Source organism: Mustelus asterias, chromosome 1, assembly GCF_964213995.1.
Source record: "Mustelus asterias chromosome 1, sMusAst1.hap1.1, whole genome shotgun sequence".
NCBI lineage: Eukaryota > Metazoa > Chordata > Chondrichthyes > Carcharhiniformes > Triakidae > Mustelus > Mustelus asterias.
Genome location: NC_135801.1, coordinates 4,432,977 through 4,445,765, shown reverse-complemented (window position 1 = coordinate 4,445,765; position 12,789 = coordinate 4,432,977). Strand labels below are relative to the sequence as shown.

At 48.9% G+C, this 12,789-nt stretch overlaps 1 protein-coding gene across 1 annotated transcript in view; it reads right to left on the bottom strand.

The window, feature by feature from the left end:
- LOC144488755 (dnaJ homolog subfamily B member 14-like) overlaps positions 1-12,789 on the bottom strand; it is a 43,459-nt gene that overhangs the window by 14,666 nt on the left and 16,004 nt on the right. The window contains exon 2 of the mRNA XM_078206885.1: positions 1,433-1,616. Coding sequence (XP_078063011.1) covers positions 1,433-1,616 — 184 coding nt within the window. The remainder of the gene's footprint in view (positions 1-1,432; positions 1,617-12,789) is intronic.

The following is a 12,789-nucleotide window of genomic DNA, read 5'->3' as shown; positions in this document are numbered from 1 at the left end:
TGTGGAGCTGAAGGGGGTTACAGATGGAGATGCGCAGGAAAAAAAAATTCAAATTCAGCTGAAAATGGAAGTGAATAATAATTTATTTCCAAATGTTTCATTCAAGCTGAGAAGAGCTTCGAGATGTCCTGAACAAACTGAAACACTGGCCTGTAGGATCTGGCAGCACAACTGCACCTTTAAATATTCTGAAGAAAATATCATGAGAGTTCCCCTGCTCTCATTAGGTTAAATGCTTTGTAAATGTTTGTTCTTTCTTGAAAGGCAAATTCAGAATAAGATTTTCACAGATCACCAATTACATGAAAGATGTAACTTGCTTATATTCTGGGCACCAAAGGAAAGAATTGGCCGGAGTGGGATGAACTGGATAGTTCGAACAGAGGCAGTACAAGGCGAATGGGCTGAATGGCCTCCTTGTGTGCTGTAATGATTCTGTTTGGGTTGGGAGCGCAAAGGGGACTGTTCTTACTGTTGGGTGCTGAGTTGATACGAGGCAGTGTGAGGCAGCCCCACAAGATACACAGACCGGTTAGGAAAGCCACAGCACACGAGGTGACTTTCCTGGGAAATTCACATTGACCTGAAACAAAACATATCCCTTCTGCACTTTGAACGGGCTCACAGCGCACTGCCGAATTACACACCTGCTTCATTCCAAAATGAAAATGACATTGCATTATGGGTGGCACAGTGGTTAGCACTGCTGCTTCACAGCGCCAGGGACCCGGGTTCGATTCCCGGCTTGGGTCACTGTCTGTGTGGAGTCTGCACATTCTCCTCGTGTCAGCGTGGGTTTCCTCTTCAGGGTTAGGTTGATTGGCCATGCTGAATTGACCCTTAGTGTCAGGGGAATTATCAGGGTAAATGTAAAATTAAAGTTTATTCATTACCGTCACAAGTAGGCTTACGTTAACACAACAATGAAGTTACTGTGAAAATCGCCTGGTCGCCACACTCCGGCGCCTGTGGGAGGGAGAATTTAGCATGGCTAATCCACCTAACCAGCATGGTCTTTTGGACTGTGGGAGGAAACCGGAGCACCCGGAGGAAACCCACACAGACACAGGGAGAATGTGCAAACTCCATACAGAAAGTGACCTAAGCGGGAATCGAACCTGGGTCTCTGGCGCTGTGAGGCAGCAGTGCTAACCACTGTGCCACCCTATGTGGGGTTATGGGGATAGAGCCTGAGTGGGATTGTTCTTGGTGCAGGCTCGATGGGCCGAAAGGCCTCCTTCTGCACTGTCGGGGTTCTATTCTTCTATCCTATGGGTGAGACGGAGGAGGAGGCTCGTGTGCAGCATAAACACCGGCACATGGTTGGGCCGAATGGCCTGTTGTAAGGCTGTGGGTTCAATGTTACAATACTAATGATGAAAAGGCACGACACTGCACATTGCTCATCACTTCCCAGGCTGGGATCGGTTACCTCTGGACTCCTTCCAGCTGCTCCTGTGTGTAGACCTTTGCTGAATCAGCTTTGTTCTCCTTTTCTGGCATGGTCCCGTTTTCAGCCCCGCTGTTGGCAGTCCGTCGCTGGTACGGTTTACCCGATTCAGAGCGACGGCCAGCACCGGCTGTACTCCCATTTGTGGTGATCGCATCTATTAATGCTAAAAAAAAAACAGGAAGAGAAAGAGGAGGGTCAAGATAGATAGATACTGACGGGGCGGCGGGGGGAAGGAGTGGAAAGCTCTCTGACTCGACCAGGAAGCTGGAGCTTTCTTCCAAATATCCAGCAGTTTCCATGATAATGCAATAGTCCCAGAGGAATCTGGCCTTACCCAATCGGCACGTACACAACTGCCAGTGACAGTGCTGCTATTTCCCCGCTGAGTCACACACACAAACACTGAACATGTCTTGCTGTATTTGTGGAGAGTGTAGAATGTGCTGGTGTCACTGGATTAGTCATCGAGACAAAATCCACCCATGGCAGCTGGTGGAATCTTAAAAACTCAATTCACAAATATAAAATTGAAAGCTAGACTCAGTAATAGAGAGTAAATTGCTATGAAAAACCGTTTGGTTTCCCTTACGGTTTTTAGGGAAGGAAATCTGCTGTCCTTTGCCGGCCTGGCCTATACTCGACTCCAGTCATTGCTTTCGATGCAATTAGGGATGGGCACCAAATGCAGTCACGCCCGCATCACATCAAAGAAAACATTTAAAAAATACCTTTCACCAGCTGAGGATATCTTAGTAGAATCATAGAATCCCCACAGTGCAGAAGGAGGCCATTTGGCCCATCAAGTCTCCACCGACCACAATCTCACCCATTTCCTATCCCCGTAACCCCATGCATTTACCCTAGCTAGTCCCCCTGACACTAAGGGGCAATTTAGTTTGGCCAATCCACCCAACCCGCACATCTTTGGAGTGTGGGAGGAAACCGGGGCACCCGGAGGAAACCCACGCAGACACGAGGAGAATGTGCAAACTCTGCTCAGTCAGTGACACAAGCTGGGAATCGAACCCAGGTCCTTGGCGCTGCGAGGTAGCAGTGCTAACCACTGTGCCTCTCTTCACGTGTACATACCTGTGTGTGTGCGCGGCCGGGGGGGGGGGGGGGGGGGGGGGGTGGGGGGCACTAGCTGAGGAGACAGGTGATGGTTAAGTAGAATTACACGAGGTGAAAAGAAGCAGCTTAAATGAGAGATGAAACCAAAAGAGAAAACACTGGAAAATCTCAGCAGGTCTGGCAGCATCTGTAAGGAAAGAAAAGAGCTGAAGCTTCGAGTCCAGATGATCCTTTGTCAAAGCTAAAAGGCACAGAAAGTGGGAGATATTTATACTGCAGGGGGAGGGAATGAAAGATGAGTCATAGCCACAGAAACCAGGGGAAAGGCTGCTAATAGCTGTCCACAGAGAGAATAAAGGGTGTGAATGGCCCCTCCATCGCCTTCAGCTGGTCCATCTCAGACACTTCCCTTCCCTTCCTTGACCTTTCTGTCTCCATTTCTGGCAATAGACGATCTACCAATATCCATTACTGACTCCCACAGCAATCCGGACTACAGCTCTTCACACCCTACATCCTGTAAGGACTCCATCCCTTTCTCTCAGCTCCTTTGCCTCCGTCGCATTTGTTCCGATGATGCCACCTTCCAAAGTGATGCTTCTAAGATGTGCTCCTTTTTCCTCAACCGTGAATTCCCATCTACAGTTATCAACAGGGCCCTCAACTGCGTGCAGTCCATCTCCCGTGCCACGACCCTCACCCCCTCCCCTCCCTCCCAGAACAAGGATAGAGTCCCCCTTGTTCTCACATTTCACCCCACCAGCCTCCGCATGCAAAGCATAATCCTCCGCCACTTTCGCCAACTCCAGCGTGATGCCACCACCAAACACATCTTCCCTTCACTCCCTCTGTCAGCATTCCACAGAGACCGTTCCCTCCGGGATAACCTAGTCCACTCCTCCACTATACCCAACACCTCTCCCGTCACTCATGGCACCTTCCCATGCAATCACAGAAGGTGTAACACCTGCCCCTTTACCTCTTCCATGTTTACCATCCAAGGTCCAAAACACTCATTCCAGGTTAAGCAGCGTTTCACTTGTACCTCTTTCAATTTGGTCTATTGCATTCGCTGCTCCCAATGTGGTCTCCTCTATATCGGAGAGACCAAGCGTAGAGTGGGTGATCGCTTTGCTGAGCACCTTCGGTCTGTGCGCAATCAGGACCCCGACCTTCCAGTTGCTTGTCATTGTAACACACGATCCTGCTCCCAGTCCCACATGTCTGTCCCTGGCCTGCTGCTATGTTCCAGTGAAGCTCAATGCAAACTGGAGGAACAGCATCTCATCTTCCAGCCTTCCGGTCTCAACATCGAATTCAACAACTCAAATGATTTGCTCTACCCCACCTCCACCCCTTTGTTTTAATTTCATTTAATTTTTTTACTGTTCTCTATCTTTTATTTCTTTATTGTTTTTCTTCATTCCCCCCCACTCTCCCCCCCCCCCCCTACTTTATCCCCAGCTTCCTTAACTTTTCTATATTTTATTTCTCTCCTACCCATCACCCTGCTCTCCCCAACATCTTTATCTGTCACAGTTTACCCTCTGATTTCAGCTTCTCTGCCGTTTGGCCATTCACACCCTTTATTCTCTCTATGGGCTGCCATTAGCAGCCTTTCCCCTGGTTTCTGTGGCTCTGACTCATCTTTCATTCCCTCATCCTACAGTATAAAAGGCTCCCACTTTCTCTGCCTTTTAGCTTTGACAAAGGATCATCTGGACTCAAAACGTCAGCTCTTTTCTCTCCTTCCAGACGCTGCCAGACCCGCTGAGATTTTCCAGCGTTTTCTCTTTTGGTTTCAGATTCCCGCATCCGCAGTAATTTGCTTTTATTAAACGAGAGATGGTTTGGAGACGCTGAACGTGTGAATATTTCAGGGGTGGGCGGGGAACGGAGGAATGGGAAGTTCTGGAACAAGAAGCAAGAAAAGCGCATCAACAACTTCCTTCAATGCCAAAGTCCCCCACCCCCAGGGGATAAAAACTGAAATACTCAGCAAGTCTAACTGCATCCGTGGAGGGAGAAAGAGGAGCTTTCCAGTTCTGATGAAAGGTCATCAACATGAAGAGTTAACGCCCTTTCTCGCTTCACAACTGCTGCTGATCTGTTCAGCATTTCCAGTAATTCCAGATTCCCAATATTTGGAGTTATTGTCCGTCTGTCCCTCCGCCCTGGTATCACTCCCATAAATCTCCGCAAGGTTAACAAGTATAAGGGGAGTAAGTCTGCGGAGGCATTAGTGGAGTACACAAAGTGCAGGATGAAGCTTAAGAAATCAATTAGAAGAGCAAAGAGGGGATATGAGAAAACTCTGGCCGGTAAAAGTAGGAAAAATCCTAAGATATTCTATAAGTAGGGGTGGCACGGTGGTTAGCACTGCTGCCTCACAGCTCCAGGGGCCCGGGTTCAATTCCCACCTTGGGTCACTGTCTGTGTGGAGTCGCCCCGTGTCTGCGTGGGTTTCCTCCGGGTGCTCCGGTTTCCTCCCAGTCTGAAAGACGTGCTGGCTAGGTGGACTGGCCGTGCTAAATTGCCCATAGTGCCCCGGGATGTGTAGGTTAGAGGGATTAGTGGGGTAAATGTGTGGGGTTGTGGGGATAGGGCCTGGGGTGGGATGGTTGTCGGTGCAGACTCGATGGGCCGAATGGCCTCCTTCTGCATTGTAGGGTTTCTATGTTTCTATGGTTAGGTGCATTGGCCATGCTAAGTTCTCCCTCGATGTACCCGAACAGGCACTGGATTGTGGTAACTAGGGGATTTTCACAGTAACTTCGTTGCAGTGTTAATGTAAGGCTTACTTGTGACTAATAAATAAACTTTAACTTTTAAGTATATCAATGGGAGGAGGATAACCAGGGAAAGAGGAGGGCCCATTAGGGACCAAGGGAGAAATCAGTGGGTGGAGGCAGAGGACATTGGTAGGGTGTTAAACAAATATTTCACACCTGTCTTCACCAAAGAGAATGAGGAGGTAGTTATGGAACTCTGGGAGAGATTGAGAGGCTCGAGAGAAAATTATCATAGGGAATGACAGGGTATTGGAGGTATTGGCGGGCTTAAAAGTGGAGAAACCTCCGGGTCTGGATAAATTGTGTCCCCGGCTGTTGTGGGAGGCAAGGGAGGGAAATGCAGGGGCTCTGATCCAAAATTTTAATTCCTCCCTGGCCACCGGGGAGGTCTCCACAGTAAAAGTTTTAACAACACCAGGTTAAAGTCCAACAGGTTTATTCGGCAGCAAATGCCATTAGCTTTCGGAGCGCTGCTCCTTCGTCGAAGGAGCAGCGCTCCGAAAGCTAATGGCATTTGCCACCAAATAAACCTGTTGGACTTTAACCTGGTGTTGTTAAAACTCTTACTGTGTTCACCCCAGTCCAACGCTGGCATCTCCATACCGGGGAGGTGCCAGAGGGCTGGAGAACAGCTAATGTGGTCCCACTATTTAAGAAAGGTTGTAGGGACCAGCCAGGGAACTACAGATCAGTGAGTCTCACATCTGTGGGAAACTACTGGAGAAGATTCTGAAGGAGAGAATCTATCTCCATTTGGAGAGGCAAGGTTTGATCAGGGATGGTCAGCACGGTTTTGTCAGAGGGGGGTCATGCCTAACAAATTTGACTGAATTTTTTGAGCATGTAACCAAGTGTGTGGATGAGGGGAATGAGGTTGATGGAGTTTACATGGATTTCAGCAAAGCCTTTGACAAAGTCCCACATGGGAGGCTTATTAAGAAGGCTGATGCACATGGGATACAGGGTGATCTGACAAGGTGGATTCATAATTGGCTTAGTGGTAGGAGACAGAGGGTGGTGACAGACGGCTACTTTAGTGACTGGAGCTAGTGGCCAGTGGCGTACTACAGGGATCCGTGCTGGACCCCCTATTCTTCATCATTTATATAAATGACATAGATAACTATGTGGGGGGTAGGATCAGTAAGTTTGCCGATGACACAACGATTGGCCCGGTGGTTAACAGTGAGGTTGAGTGTCTTGTGTTGCAGGAAGATATAGATGAGATGGTCAAATGGGCGGATAAGTGGCAGATGGAATTTAACCCTGAAAAGTGTGAGGTGATGCACTTTGGAAGGAGTAATTTGACAGGGAAGTATACTATGAAAGGTCTGACACTGGGAAGTTCCGAAAAACAAAGGGACCTTGGCGTGTTTGTCCATAGATCTCTGAAGGTGGAAAGGCAGGTAAATAGAGTGGTGAAAAAGGCATATGGCACACTCGCCTTTATCAGTCGGGGTATAGGTTACAAAAGCAGAGAGGTCATGTTGGAGTTAAACAGAACTTTGGTGAGGCCACAGCTGGAGCACTGTGTGCAGTTCTGGTCGCCACATTATCGGAAGGATGTGATTGCACTGGAGGGGATGCAGAGGAGATTCACCAGGATGCTGCCTGGGACGGAGCGTTTAAGTTATAAAGAGAGGTTGGTTAGGCTTGGGTTGTTTTCATTGGAGCAGAAAAGACTGAGACGCAACCTGGTCGAGGTGTACAAGATTATGAGGGGCATGGACAGGGTGGATAGGGAGCAGCTGTTCCCCTTAGTTGAAGGGTCAGTTACGAGGGGGCACAAGTTAAAAGTGAGGGGTGGGAGGTTTGGGGGGGATTTGAGGAAAAACATTTTAACCCAGAGGATGGGGACAGTCTGGAATGCGCTGTCTGGGAGGGTGGTAGAGGCGGGATGCCTCACATCCTTTAAAAAGCACCTGGATGAGTACTTGGCACATCATAACATTCAAGGCTATGGGCCAAGTGCTGGCAAGTGGGATTAGATGGGCAGGTCAGGGCATTTCATGCATCGGTGGAGACTCGATGGGCCAAAGGGCCTCTTCTGCACTGTAGTACTGTGTGATTCTGGAGCCCTTTCAATAATTTGATGCCCAGAATTGGCCTCAACTCTCCAGCTCAGGCCCAACTAGTGATGGATTGAAGGTTTTGAATGACACCCTTGCTTTTGCCCTCTTTGCTTCCATTTATAAAGCCCAGGATTAAGTCTTGCCACAATGCAGCACTCCCTCAGTACTGCACTGATATGCCAGTCTAGATCTTGCACTCAGGCCTCTGGAGTGGGGTTTGGCTTGATGCCAGGACTTTCTGACTCAGAAGTGAGAGCGCTACCCACTGAACCATTCAATCATAGATCCCCATTTCTGTCTTGTGTTTAGATGCTGCCCCTCTACACTGGTGCCCCTCACCCACCTGTCTCCAATGATCCAAGCACAGATTGGTTATTCAGGAAGGACATTTCTAACAAAAGCTAATTTCGATCTCCAGGATATTTGACAAATTCCTGAAGAAATGGTGGAACGGGTAGACTGGACAATGATTCTTGTTGAAGTTGTACAAGACATTGGTCAGGCCACACTTGGAAATTGTGTACAGTTCTGGTCACCCTATTATAGAAAGGATATTATTAAACTAGAAAGAGTGCAGAAAAGATTTACTAAGATGCTTCCAGCACTTGATGGTTTGAGTTATAAGGAGAGGTGGAGCATAGGAGGCTTAGGGGTGATCTTATAGAGGTCTATAAAATAATGAGGGGCATAGATAAGGTAGAGAGTCAACATCTTTCCCGAAGGTAGGTGAGTCTAAAACTAGAGGGCATAGGTTTAAGGTGAGAGGGGAGAGATACAAAAGGGTCCAGAGGGGCAATTGTTTCACACAGAGGGTGGTGAGTATCTGGAATGAGCTGCCAGAGGTAGTAGTAGAGGCGGGTACAACTTTGTCTTTTAAAAAGCATTTAGACAGTTACATGGGTAAGATGGGTATAGAGGGATATGGGCCAAACGCAGGCAATTGGGACTAGCTTAGTGGTTAAAAAAAAGGGCAGCATGAATAAGTTGGGCCGAAGGGTCTGTTTTCATGCTGTAAACCTCTATGCAAAACTAGTTACACTGCAAAAAGTGGTTACGAGAGCATATACCAGGCTGAGCTTATAAATAAGGGAATAGAGTCCAAAAGCAAAGAAGTTAGGGTAAACTTGCATAAAAATCTCATTTACGCTTGCTAGAATGGACATGCATTTGTACACAGGGAGCTGTCCTCTGCAAACAAAAGGAAAATGTTCAAGCCTTGCATTTTTAAAAAATTACCCAGGAGTTTGGGCAGCCTATGGCTCCCTTTGCTTTCCCCCCTGGCAACATCTTTGCCAACCAATCAGCATGCTTTCCTCCTGTGGAATAAATTGTTCAGATTGTTTGAAATTTGGTATTCTTGTATTTGTCCTGATGAGTGCAAGATGAAAAACTTCAACGACACAAACCTCTTTTCAGCAATATTCGAGTTCTGTATTACCAAGCAACAGTTTATACAAGATAATCACTAATAAATGGAATTAGGAACTCAGCAGAAACCTCTTCCCATGGGGAGCAGGGGAGAATGTGGAACTCGCTCCCACGGGGAGCGGGGGAGAATGTGGGACTCGCTCCCACGGGGAGCGGGGAGAATGTGGGACTCGCTCCCACGGGGAGTGGGGAGAATGTGGGACTCGCTCCCACGGGGAGCGGGGGAGAATGTGGGACTCGCTCCCACGGGGGAGAATGTGGGACTCGCTCCCACGGGGAGCGGGGGAGAATGTGGGACTCGCTCCCACGGGGAGCGGGGGAGAATGTGGGACTCGCTCCCACGGGGAGCGGGGAGAATGTGGGACTCGCTCCCACGGGGAGTGGGGAGAATGTGGGACTCGCTCCCACAGGGAGTGGGGAGAATGTGGGACTCGCTCCCACGGGGAGCGGGGGAGAATGTGGAACTCACTCCCACGGGGAGCGGGGGGGAATGTGGGACTCGCTCCCACGGGGAGCGGGGGAGAATGTGGGACTCGCTCCCACGGGGGAGTGGGGGAGAGTGTGGGACTCGCTCCCACGGGGAGCAGGGGGAGAATGTGGGACTCGCTCCCACGGGGAGCGGGGGAGAATGTGGGACTCGCTCCCACAGGGAGTGGGGAGAATGTGGGACTCGCTCCCACGGGGAGCGGGGGGAGAATGTGGGACTCGCTCCCACAGGGAGTGGGGAGAATGTGGGACTCGCTCCCACGGGGAGCGGGGGAGAATGTGGGACTCGCTCCCACGGGGAGCGGGGGAGAATGTGGGACTCGCTCCCACAGGGAGCAGGGAGAGAATGTGGGACTCGCTCCCACGGGGAACGGGGGGAGAATGTGGGACTCGCTCCCACGGGGAGCGGGGGAGAATGTGGGACTCACTCCCACAGGGAGTGGGGAGAATGTGGGACTCGCTCCCACAGGGAATGGTTGAGGTGAACAGCATTGGTACATTTGAGGGAAAGCTGGATGAACACATGAGGGAGAAAAGGAATAGGAGATGTTGATAGGGTGAGATGATGAGGGATGGACTTGTGTGGAGCATAAACACCAGCACAGGTCAGTTGGGCCAAACGGCTTGTTTCTGTGCTGTAGATAACGATGGCACAAAGGTTGCTGGGTTTCTGTAAGTGTACCTCCAGAGTCTGGATCTATTTGGGCATCAGCTAATACAGCATTGTCCTTACTGATTACAAAAAGGAACTGTCACATCACTTTAAATTATTTATCCCTTAACTTGCTCTTGGCGCTGGACTGAAAAGGTACTTGGTTTTAAAAGGTTCATTTTAGAAGCATAACTTTTGGGCACTAAACACAACCACAAGAGGCAGAAGGTTGCATTAGAGAGAAAGTGTCTTTCAACTAACAAAGCTGTACAATTACATCAGATAAATATAGTTACCATGGGATCCAACAGACCATAAGGACATCCCTTGAACCTGTTCCACCATTCAGTTAGATCATAACTGACTGGTACCTTAACTCCATCTACCCACCTCCAGTTCCGGAACCCTAGCCCAGCAAAAAAAAACTTTCAATTGATGCCCAGTTGCGGCATCAGTATTGCGGGGTGGGGGGGTTGTGGGGAGAGGGTTCCAGATTTCAGCCTGTGCATGAGCAAGCTCTTCCTGACATCGCCCCTCAACAACCTGGCTCTCATTGGAACGTTCCGTCCCCTTGTTCTGGACTCTCCCCATCAGAGGAGAGAGTTTTCCTCTAACCGGTCAACACCTTTAATCATCTTAAAGTTCCCTAGCCCCCGAATCTTCTACACACGGGAGAATATAGGCCGAGTCCATCCAGATGAATAATTTAACTGTTTCTAGATGGTGTGCACTCAGTGGGTTCCAGACACTTCATTAAACATGTTTCCATGCAGCTTGTTTCCTCTTTCTGGCTTCCCTGCATGGAGCCAAGTTATCAGAAAAGATTAATGGGAGAATCCCAGAATTGTTACATCACAGGAGGAGGCCATTTGGCCCATCATGTTAATGCCAGCTCTGGGCAGAGCATCTTATACCATTCCCACTCCTTCTCCCCCTAACTCTGCACATTCTTCCTTTTTCGATAAGAATTCAATTCCCATCGAATGTTTTGAGATTTTTCTTTCGCAATTTGTCCCATTCTTTGTCTTCCCTAGTTGGGGTGATGTTAACATTACGGTTCAGGGTATTTCTTTGGGGAGGATTTTTACCCCACCTGCCCCATTATTCCATAGTAAGTAGTCTCACAACACCAGGTTTGGTACCAAATAAACCTAGGGCAGCACGGTGGCACAGTGGTTAGCACTGCTGCTTCACAGCTCCAGGGACCTGGGTTCGATTCCCGGCTTGGGTCACTGTCTGTGTGGAGTTTGCACATTCTCCTCGTGTCTGCGTGGGTTTCCTCCCACAGTCCAAAGATGTGCGGGTTAGGTTGATTGGCCATGCTAAAATTGCCCCTTAGTGTCCTGAGATGTGTAGGTTAGAGGGATTAGTGGGTAAATATGTAGGGATATGGGGGTAGGGCCTGGGTGGGATTGTGGTCGGTGCAGACTCGATGGGCCGAATGGCCTCTTTCTGCACTGTAGAGTTTCTGTGATTCTGTGAACCTGTTGAACTTTAACCTGGTGTTGTAAGACTGTGCCAACGCCAGTAGCTTCATACCATTATTCCATGGCTAAGGTAATGTTTGTTTGGCCGCCTTGTGCCTGGTACAGGACAGGATTGGCTGATTCTCCTCCGCAATTACTCTCCTCTTGAGTTACGATTCCATGTTGTAGAGCGCACCCCCCCCCTACCCCTCCAACCTCCCCACCCCATGCCCAGGACCTCCCCTTATTCAATGTTTCAGGGATCGTGTTTAAAATACTCAGCTTGCTCCAGCAGAAAGATAGATAGATAGAATCATAGAATCCTACAGTGCAGAAGGAGGCCATTTTGCCCATCGAGTCTGCACTGACCACCCAGACCCTATCTCCATAACCCCATGCATTTACTCTAGCTAGTCCCTCTGACACCAAGGGGCAATTTAACATGGCCAATGCACCTAACCCGCACATCTTTGGATTGTGGGAGGAAACCGGAATCCTCCCCAAAGAAATACCCTGAACTGTAACTTTATCACCCGGAAGAAACCCACGCAGACATGGGGGGAACGTGCAAACTCCACACAAACAGTGACCTGAGGCCGGAAATTGAACCCGGGTCCTTGGCGCTGTGAGGCAGCAGTGCTAACCACCGTGCCACCGCATTTGCATTTATACAATGCCAATAACAACCTCAGGACACCTCAGTAATCTTTACAGTCAATTTGTACACGTAATGTTCCACCAAACAGCAATGTGGTCAGGAACAGATAACCTTTTCCTGTGGGGAGAGGAGAGTCCGGTGGAGCATAAACACCAGCATCAGTCGGGCCACATGGCCTGTGTCCACGCTGTGGACACTGTGCAATACCTACCCAATAACACAACACTTGATTTATTGTTGCATGTACCCGGGATCCACTGGGAAGTTTCGTTTCTTGTGCACTATACAGGCAAAACAAAGAAGTACACAAGGTCGAAGGAGAGGGTGCAGAATATAGTGGTGCATCAAGAGAGGATTATTAGACAGTTTAAAAGATTTAGAATTCAGTTTTAGAAGCACAGGAGTAAATGATGGAATTAGAGGGTATGTTGGGGACAGTATGTTGGGGACAATATGTTGGGGACAATATGTTGGGGACAATATGTTGGGGACAATATGTTGGGGACAATATGTTGGGGACAATATGTTGGGGACAATATGTTGGGGACAATATGTTGGGGACAGTATGTTGGGGACAGTATGTTGGGGACAGTATGTTGGGGACAGTATGTTGGGGACAGCTTGCAAGAGGTCGCTCGCTCCAGCACCATCTTTTTTTCGCTGCCTTTCTGTAAATATATCTACAGGCCTTTGCATCTATCTGGGCATCAG